General features: G+C 56.8%; 2 protein-coding genes across 2 annotated transcripts; one reads left to right on the top strand and one right to left on the bottom strand.

The window, feature by feature from the left end:
- Positions 1-797: 797 nt before the first annotated feature.
- On the top strand, positions 798-2,886 carry TICAM1 (TIR domain containing adaptor molecule 1; the record flags this gene model as incomplete). The annotated part of the gene is made up of 1 exon (XM_084221112.1): positions 798-2,886. Exon 1 carries the CDS (start codon positions 835-837, stop codon positions 2,884-2,886), a length of 2,052 nt encoding a protein of 683 aa, XP_084077238.1. The 5' UTR covers positions 798-834.
- Positions 2,887-5,360: 2,474 nt separating this feature from the next.
- FEM1A (fem-1 homolog A) lies at positions 5,361-9,371 on the bottom strand. Its single transcript, XM_084221159.1, has 2 exons — positions 7,018-9,371; positions 5,361-6,569 (listed from the first exon to the last, which is right to left on the bottom strand). Exon 1 carries the CDS (start codon positions 9,225-9,227, stop codon positions 7,221-7,223), a length of 2,007 nt encoding a protein of 668 aa, XP_084077285.1. The 5' UTR covers positions 9,228-9,371; the 3' UTR covers positions 5,361-6,569; positions 7,018-7,220.
- Between the last annotated feature and the right edge of the window lie 203 nt (positions 9,372-9,574).

The raw sequence follows: 9,574 nt of genomic DNA, 5'->3' as shown, positions 1-9,574 counted from the left end.
AAAGTCTCCCAATGAAAGAAGGGCGTGGAGCTGCTGGGACAGAGTCCAGAGGAGGCTGCAGAGCTGCTCCAAGGGCTGGAGTCCCTCTGGAGCTTTGGGACAGCTGGGGGTGCTCCCCTGGAGAGGAGAAGGCTCCAGGGAGAGCTCAGAGCCCTTCCAGGGCCTGAAGGGGCTCCAGGAGAGCTGGAGAGGGACTGGGGACAAGGATGGAGGGACAGAACACAGGGAAGGGCTTCCACTGCTAGAGGGCAGAGTTAGGTGGGATATTGGGAAGGAATTTTTTCCTGTGAATCTTCCCTGATAACACAGGTTATCGGCTGGAAAGGGTTTCCTCTACACCTGTTTCATGCCTCGACTGCCATCACAAGGAGCCTGAGAGACCCCTGGAACCAGCTGCCTGGAGGAGACACTTGGATTTACCTAAATATAGCATTATTTCATCAATTATCTTAAACCAGTTATAATTAATGTGAAATGAACGCAAAGAATGTGCTCTTTGCTTAATCACAGAGTCGGAATAATGCACAGAGCGCTGCCACAGCTGCAAGCATGGAACAGATGCAAAAACATTTGGGAGGTGTGAGAGAGAGCCTGTCAGCTCCAGAGCATCCCCCAGTGCCCACAGCACCCCTCTGAACGCTGTCCTCTGTTCTCCTCACAGACTGCCAGCACTGAGAGGCCCCAGCTCCGAGCAGAGTCCCTGGGCACCGGAGGTTTGTGGGGTACAAGGAGTGCGAGCGGGGCACCCCCAGCCCCACAGGCTGACAGCCCTCTGCCGTAAGATGCTTTTCCCATCCCTGCTCCAGTCCATGGTGTGGGCCAGCAGCTGCTGAGATGGCACAGAGCGCTGAGCTGCAGCCCAGCTTCGAGGACGTGTTCAACATTCTGTCCCAGGCCCCAGCAGAGAAACTGCTGAGCCTCAAACTCAAACTGAAGCACCTGATGCCTGGGCCCTGCAGCAAGTTACTGCAAGCTATGGTCCTGCTCACTCTGGGGCAAGAAACGGATGCAAGAATTTGTCTGGATGCCTTGAGGGATAACCGGGCAGCTCAGTACGTCCAGCAGATCAAACTGGGCACTGCAGGAGCGCAGAAAGACAGGGAGCATTTGCAGCCTCCTCAGCTGGATGCAGGTGCCGTGGCACTGCTGGCACAGGTGTACACGGTGCTGGCACAGGAACAGCTGTGCAGTCCTGAGGCCAGGGACAAAGCCTGCCGTGCCAGCAAGGACACTCAGCAAGGGACATTCAACAACACCCCTCCCAAGGAACGGGACAAACAGGGCTCTGCAGCCAGTGGGGGCTCAGGGGATGGGTTTGGGATGCTGAGATCCCGTGAGGATGCAGGATTTCCCCACACAGCCAGCTCCCACTGCATGGTGAGGAGCTCACCAGTGGAGATCAGAGGCAACTCAGACCTTTCAGGCCCACGGACCCTGCGCTCTGTGGGGAGCTCCTCCCTGTCCAGCTGTTTGGAGATCAGTGCGTCACCAACAGTTGCTTTTCACACCCAGCCCTCTGTCCCCGAGTGTGTCCCCTGGCCCAGCCGTGCCGGACACCCCGACGGGGACACAGAGAGCCACGGCCCACAGGAATCCAGCTGGGCCAGCACACGCAGCCCTCCCCCTGGGCAGGGCACAGCTGCCCAAGGGCCCCAGCCAGAGAAGGTTCTGCAGGTCAGTCCCTGTCACCCCTCCCCCCTCCCCGTTCCCGAGACATTGCTGCCCTCAGAGCCTGCCCAAAGCAGCGACGTGTCCAGCACAGTGACAGAGCCTCACCCCCCAAGGAAAAAGCAGGATGAAAAGCAAGTATCTGCTGATGTCCCTGACTCCAGGGCTGCAGTGGATACTGCTCCAGCCCTCGTGTCCATGCAGGACTCCTACGTTCCAGCAGGCATCCCCTCTAACACTGCACCTGCTTCTATTTCAACCTGTTCCCTTCCTCCTCCTACTTATTCCTTCTCCTCAACTCTTCCTCCTCTTCAGGAATCTCCCTCCAAACTATCATATCCTCCTCCCCTGCATTCATCCCCCTCTCCAGCCAGGCCTCCTGCTCCCCCAGCCATGGATCCATCAGAGCCAGATGGGGCCAAGTTCTTCACGTTTGTTGTCCTGCACGCCAGTGAAGATGAGATCGTGGCCCACCAGGTCAAGGACCTGCTGGAGAGCATGGGGGTGTCCAACGGTGCCACGCTCAGTGAGGATTTCTTCATCGCCGGGCGCAGCCGCATGATTTGCTTCCAGGAGGCCATGGAAAACTCTGCCTTCATGATCCTCCTGCTGACCAAGAACTTTCCCTGCAACCTGTGCCTGTACCAGACAGACACTGCTCTGATGCAGTCCATCCTGGACCCCACCAAGCAAGACTCAGTCATCCCATTTCTACCCAAGGCAAATGCCCTGGAGTGCGACCAGATCCCCAGGATGCTCAGTGCGCTCGTCACCCTGAATGAGAGCTCTCCTGTCTTCTCCAAGAATGTGCAAAAGACTTTTAACCCCAAGAAGATCAGGGAAAAGAAAGCCATGTGGGAGCAGAGAAGGAAGCTCCAGGAACAGCACCAAGCCCAGCAGAACTTGGCTGCCCTGAGCCTGGGCTCCCCTCCCTGGGTGCCTCCGGCAGTGCCACGGCCGTGGCCACCAGGGCCAGCAGCCCAACCCTGGTGTCCCCCTGCCCCCATGGACCCCCCTCCTGCTCAGAGGGGTCCTCCCCCTTCCCAAGCACAGCTGCCCCCAGGCCACTACAACCTCACAGCAGGCCAGGCAGGGATGCCACCCCTCATCATCCAACACGCCCGCATGGTTCAGATCGGGAACCACAACGTGATGCAGGTGGAAACTGCCCCACCTGGGCCAGGGCACAGCCAGGAGCAAGCCAGGCACAACCTCTGACAAAATTCATTTCAAATCCTGGATTACAGTGATTCTGCTGGGGCTGGGACTGTTACTCTATGCATCAAGAGTGCCATTTTCCTGAAGCACAAAAGAAAATTCTTCATTTTTTGTTGGAAAAAAGATGTAGTGATCACTTGAAACTGTTTATTCCTTCTGCTTATTTTCAAGTAACTAAAAAAATTATTTTATTGATTGTCTGGAACTACTTGAAGATTTTATAAATAAATTGTAATTAATTTATTTGTGTTCCTGCAGTTCTTTCCTGTAGAATTAGAAAAGGGGTAGTCAGGGATATATGGAAAACTATTCTGCATGTTGGCTGGAGGGGCTGGGGGATGGCACTGACCAAATGATTTGAGGGACAATCTGCAAGGGATGCTTTGGGAAGCTGCCTTAAAGGAAAGAGCAGAATGAAAAACCAAAACCAGTGAGCAGAATAGTGCAGAAGGGTGGAGAAATGCAGGAATGGAGAGTGGGAGGGGTAATTCTGCAGGATCTGAGCAAGGGATCTACCAGGGTGGTACCTGCTGAGCTTTAACACCAGGAGGGCACCTGGAGCAAAGCCCTCGCTCCTCCTCCCATGCTCCAGGCACAGCCATTTTCCTGGTCGTCAGCAGAGGTCACCCCAAAGCCACCCAGAGACTGGAAATGGGGCTGTTCCCTCCCCAGCAGCCAGCTCAGCCTGTGCCAGGGGCAGGGCAGAGCTCCAGGCTCCTCAGGAGCCACTCCCTGCTAAGGTGGAGGCCCCTGTGATCAGCACAGGGAAGTGACCCCACTGCAGGCATCCCTGCAGGTCTGTGTGCGCTCCTGGCACTCCTTGGCTGTCCATGCAGGTTCCAGGAGGATCCAAGCCCATCCCTGCCCGAGCTGGGCCCTGTCAGGCCTCATTCCAGACTGCAGCCTTGGTCCAAGAGCCCTCTGAGCCCCAAGCCAGCCCCTGAGACAGATGTTATTAAATCCTTGGAGGAGGCTCTGAGCTGCCCCCAACTCTTGGCTTCCAGCTCTCAAAGACTGGATTTTAACTCTGCAGGATCCAGTGACAATGGATTAACTCATCCACTCCTTCCAGAGCCTGCTGGCATCCTCCAAGTGCTCAAATTCCTTTTATTTTCCTGGTTTCTCTTCTCCATAGCACCATTAAGAGTCGGTGTGTTACTGCAGTTCCTGTCCCCGCCGTTGGTGCAGGACAGTCCCTCCCCTTGGGAGCACTCCCACATCTCCCCTTTCCCAGCTCTTCTCCTACTATAAATAATCATGCAAAATTAGTCAACTGGAAGCTGCTGCAGCTTGTAAACAACCTCAGCACAGCCACATCCAGCGTGCTTGGATCACACACAGGGGAGGCAGAGCTGTGTCTGGGGTACAAGAGGGTCTGCAGCCACCACACTGGAGAAAAAGCTCCTCTCTGTCCAAGAATTAACAAAATAATCACTGAAACATTGCCCTGCTCCTCACAACTCCGTGTTTTGCCCACATGGAGCTGGCCCTACAGCCAAGCAGGCCTGTTCAGTGTAATTACTCCTAAATCATGCAGTGATTTCTTCCACCCTCTAATTACTATCAACACTTAATTGCTGGGCCCTCTATGTAATTAGAGATTATTTATGTGTTTAAAAGAAGTGAAGCCTTTTCCATCACACAGAATATTCTCCTCAGGGCTGCTGCACCTGACTGGCTCCCCCAGCTCCCTGACCACAAGAGCCCTGCTCCAGTTGCTCCTGCCTGGATTAACCCCTTTCCCTCCCACCTCTCTGGGTGCAGATGGAATTGCCCCGAGGCCACCTGGCTCTGGGTGCCTGCCTGGCAGCTGCTCTCCCACACCTGGAGACCACCTGCAGCACAGGAGGAATGGCTGGCTGGGAGAAGCACGGCCCAGGCTCTACAGACACTGCTCAAATGGCCCTTTCAGCACAAGGGCACCGTCCCTCATCAAGGCATCAGAACTAGGGATGGAGCAACAAACGACAGGACAAATGTTCAAACATTTTATCCACCCACCCTCCCTGGGGAAGACCAAGCAGTTCTGGGATCCAAGTGCCGGTGTGGAACTAACTCCAGTACCATTAATTCCTCTGTTTTTACAATCCCTGATGGATTTGGGGTTGGAAACCAAACTGATGACAGTGTTCCTCTTTCTCTTGCTATGTCCACTGTGCCACATGCGTAAGGCAGGTAATAACCTGAATCAACACAGATCCTCTCACATTGATTCGCATCAAAATATAAGGCAAAACATAGAAGAAGAGGTGTCATTTCAGTGTCAGGGTCATTCTTTTCCAGGGGAAGCTTGCCAACGCTGCACAGATTGGTTTTCCACAGGAGTAACCATGAAATGAACCAATCACACCTGTTTAATTGCAAACACCCCAGAATTCCATACCCACAGTGTCCCATCCCTGGGAAACAAACTGAAAATAGAGGAGAACACCTGAATATAGAGGCTTATCAGGAAGAAGTCCAAGGCACTTGCATTCTAGCAGCCATTTTTTGTTTTATTATTTAAAGAGCGCTCATCAGCTCACAAAGGAACAAATCCCATTCCTGCAGTTTAGTTCAGGTTTCAGCCAAAAGGAAAAAAAATAGAAGGCAGCTAAACTAACTCTGCACTTGACAGCTCAATTCAAGTTAAACCTCCTCGCTTTATAAATAAATGTTATAGTTAACACTGCAAAATGTACTGGCAGATCTACAATATCTTGAAGGGGCGGAGAGCGTGGTTATTGAGGCTGATAAATACAAGTAGAGAAGCTTCAGTAGCACAGAGAGCAAGGGTGGGGCCAGGGGTCTGCTCTCCCAGGTGGACCTTTCCCAGAGCTCCAGGCAGCTGCTTCCCCCCTCAGCTGTGTTCCCACCCTGCTCAGGGCCAGGGAAGGAGCCACAGGCTGCCCATCACCGCCTGCACAAGGACAAACTGCTGGAAATTCTTTGTTTTGCACCACGGAGGGGTCTGCTCATAGAGGCAAAAACCTGCCCTGAGACTACAGAGTTAAAAACAAGGTGTGTGCAGATCCTCATCAAAGGAAGGAGATTGCCCAAACAGCAGCCAGGTGAGATTTCAAATTCCACCTTGGAAGTAGCACCATCCTCAGTGAAGTTACAAAAAATAAAAAAAAAATAAAATAAAAAAAAAGAAGACTCAAAAGCCCAAACCCGCTGCTAAGAATCCACTGCATGAAGTTTCAGAATGGGGCAATAACAGAGCCCAAGCACATGATACTAAAACCTCAGAAGGACAAGGAGGCACCTTAAACTTTCATTTCTTGCTTCTTCCTTCAGCCCACCCTGGTGCAAACCCACCACAAACACTCACTTGCCTTCATAACCCCCTCCAAGCACCTCCACACTGCAGGTACCTCCTGGCCTAAAGGGCTTGCAAGAGCTCAGCTTTGAAAATAGGTCAAAATGTGCTGTTTTGGCTCCCAAACCATCCTCATTCACCCTTCCAGCTCAATCCCTGCTGCCCTCTGGAGCCAAAGCACGCACATGCTGGGAATGGAGCAAATGGGTGTGCAATGGACAAGCCAAGGGCCTGAACACCACATCAGGATTTTGTTCTTACAGTAGTTTTTTCCTCCCCATTCATAAACTACAACATCTATGGATGAAACTGTATAACCAGAACTGACCTTCCTCTATCTTACAGGATTGGAGAAGTCTTGCAGCATAGATAGGGCCTGGCTCTACGAGAGAAAAAACATCCCAGCTTTATGCACAATCATGGAAATCTCAGGCCTTTAAGAGCATTTGCTACTTGGCCAACCAAGAGAGAGACAAACCCCATCCTCAGCACACCCAGCCCTGTGCCATCCCTGGGCAGAGCATGAGCCCCTAGGCTGTTGGGCATGGGCTGTCCCAAAGCTGACAGGAAGGAGGGGAAGGGATTAACTGGAGGGTATTTCATTCCTCACTCACTTTCTATGTGTTGGGTGTGTGGGGTGGGAAGGGCCAGAGCACGTGGGGGATGTGTAGCTGCTCCAAAGCTGAACACTGAGTTAATCCAGCACTAACGGGAGAGGCAGCAGGTCCCAGGGAATCTCCATTTCCTTCCTTCTCAGGACACGATGGTGGCATGGGGAAGGGCAGGGGCTGTGGCCTCTGTGGACAGAGTGCACTGGAGAGAGCTGGTACCTGAAGGTGACAACGAGGGACAGCCATGAGCTCAGGGGCCTCCTCCTCCTCCTCCCCTGCCCGACACGCCAGCTGGGTGGTGACAGATGGGGACAAAGCTCAGCACAGTAACGGCCCTGGGCACTTTGGCACAGCCAGCCCGAGCCCTCCAGCTGCACAACCTCAGCGGGGTGGGACAGGCCGGGGACCGTCGGTGTCACGCCCTAGTGCAGCTCAATGAAGGCTTCCAGCTCCTCGGGGATGAATCCCTTGTAGGGAATCTTGTGCTTGTCCAGGGCGCGAGCAGCAAGGCACTGGAGGGTGATGTAGTTGAAGGGCTGCATGGTGCTCTTGGTGAGCAGCTTCTCGTCCAGCAGCTCGTAGGCCGTCTGCTTGAAGGCGTTGGTGGCGTCCATGTGCGCCCCGGCCTCCATCAGGGCGCTCATGATCAGCGGGCAGTTGTTGCGGGCAGCCACGTGCAGGGGGGTGTTGTTGTCATAGTCCCGGCTGTCCGGGTCCGCCCCGCACTCCAGCAGCAAGTTCACCACGTGCAGGGATGGGAATTTGCCCACGGGGTATCGCCCCACCGTCGTGGTGTCTTTGTCCACGGCCATGTGCAGGAGGGTGAAGCCGTTCTTGGCGCGGGGGCTGCACTTGAGCAGGCGGTAGATGGTCTGGCGCTTCTGGTGCTCCTGCTCCGGGGTGCACTCCACCTTCTCCAGCAGGAAAACCAGGTGCAGGATGATGGCCAACGTCTTGGTGAACTGCGCCGAGTCGGCCACGGGGTCCTTGCCGTGCACCAGGGCCCTCTCCACCTCCCGGACCCCCTTGCTCAGCACCCCGATGAGGTCGGAGAAGCCCAGGTGGGTGGCTAAAGTGCCTTTGGAACGGTCCTGGAGCACGTAGGAGTAAAGCTCGGCAAAGGAAAGGAAACTGCTGGCAGTCATGGGGCTGAGGGGCTCCAGGTTGCCTTGCTGCATGTCCAGGGCGTACTTCCACAGGTTAATGCAGCGCTCGAAGTTGCCCGAGTCGGCGTAGACGGCCCCGCGGTAGCGGATGTAGTAGGAGGTGTCAGGGTGGGAAGGGCCCAGGATGCGCTCCCGGATCAGCAGCGCCTGCATGCGCATCTCGTCGGGGTCCGTGATCAGGGCTTCCAGCTCCTCCAGAGAGCTCACCTCCCGCGAGTAGTCGTAGGCCAGCACCAGCTGCCGGGGCTCGGGCTTAGGCAGGTACTTCCCGCCCTCGCAGCGCAGCTCCATCGCCCTGCGCCAGTACTTGTGGGCTCCCAACAGGTCTCGTTTCTTGTCCACAAACGTGGCACCCAGCAGCTCCAGCGCTTCCACGGCAGCCTCTCGAGTGCAGAACACGTTCGGGACCTCGTCCTGACTGGAAGCCGAAGCACCGCAGCCCTCACAGCCCTCTTCACTGCAGCCCCTCTGATGGCTCCCACCTGAGGCGCAGGTCCCGCTCTGGCCCCCCGCAGCCTCGTCCTGCTGCAGCCCCCCCTGGATCAGGTACTCCACGATGTTGGTGTGGCCAGTGACGCTGGCGGCAAGCAGAGGGGTCATGCCATAGCCGTCCTTCTCCATGCGGGCCTTGGAGCGGAGCAGCAGCTGCAGGATCTCCAGGCTGCCCGACTCGGCGCAGTCGTGCAAGGCCGTGTTTCCCTTCACGCTGCGCCGGTTCACGTCGGCCCCTTTCTCCAGCAAGTACCGGGCGATCTCCCGGTGCCCTTTGTAGCAGGAAATCATCAAGCACGTGTGGCCGTGCCGGTTGGCCACCTCCAGGTCGGCCCCGCGTTCGCCCACCAGGTACCGCACGATCTCCAGGTGCCCATCGAAGCAGGCGGCCCGCAGCGGCGTGGAGTTGGTCAGCGTGGTCTGGTTCACCGAGGCGCCGTGGTCCAGCAGGCTCCGCACCACGCCCAGGTGCCCCGCAGCAGAGGCCGCCCACAGCGGCGGGGCCCCCTCGATGGTCTCCCCGTCGAAGCTGACGGAGCCGCCCTCCTCCACGCGGGCCCCGCAGTGATCCAGCAGGTACTCCACCACCTCCAGGTGGCCGTGCCGGGCCGCGATCAGCAGCGGGGTGCTGCCGGCCCCGGGGCCGCCCCCGCCGCCGGGCCCCGCCGTCAGTGCTTCCAGCTCCTCCCGGCTGCGGCTGCCCAGCAGCTTCTGCAGCAGCTTCAGCTTCCCGTCGCGGGCCGCATTGTACACGGCCGTGCGCAGGTCCATGGCGCCAGCGGCCGCCTCCAGGCCATGGACCGGCGGCGGCGGCGCGGCCCCAGCGCGGCGCGGGGCGGGCGGAGGGCGGCGGGACCCCCCTGCCCTCAGCGCGGCGGGACCTTCACCGCCCGGGCCCGGCCGCCATCTCAGGCTGCGCCGCGGAACAAAATGGCGCCTCGAGGGGCGGAGCGGGGCGCGCGGTGGATGATGGGAATTGTAGTCCCGGGAGCGGCAGTGCTCGCCCGACGCCGCACCGCGCGCACTCTGTTTCCCAGAAGGCAGAGGGGGTAAGGGGAGAGGTGGGAAGGATGTGCGCCCTTACCTTGCGGGGCATGCTGGGCATTGTAGTCTTCTTA

This window comes from Fringilla coelebs (assembly GCF_963513975.1).
Source record: "Fringilla coelebs genome assembly, chromosome: 24".
In the NCBI taxonomy this organism is placed as follows: Eukaryota; Metazoa; Chordata; class Aves; order Passeriformes; family Fringillidae; genus Fringilla; species Fringilla coelebs.
Note: the sequence above shows the minus strand (reverse complement) of the source record. Positions and strands in the feature narration are given on the sequence as shown.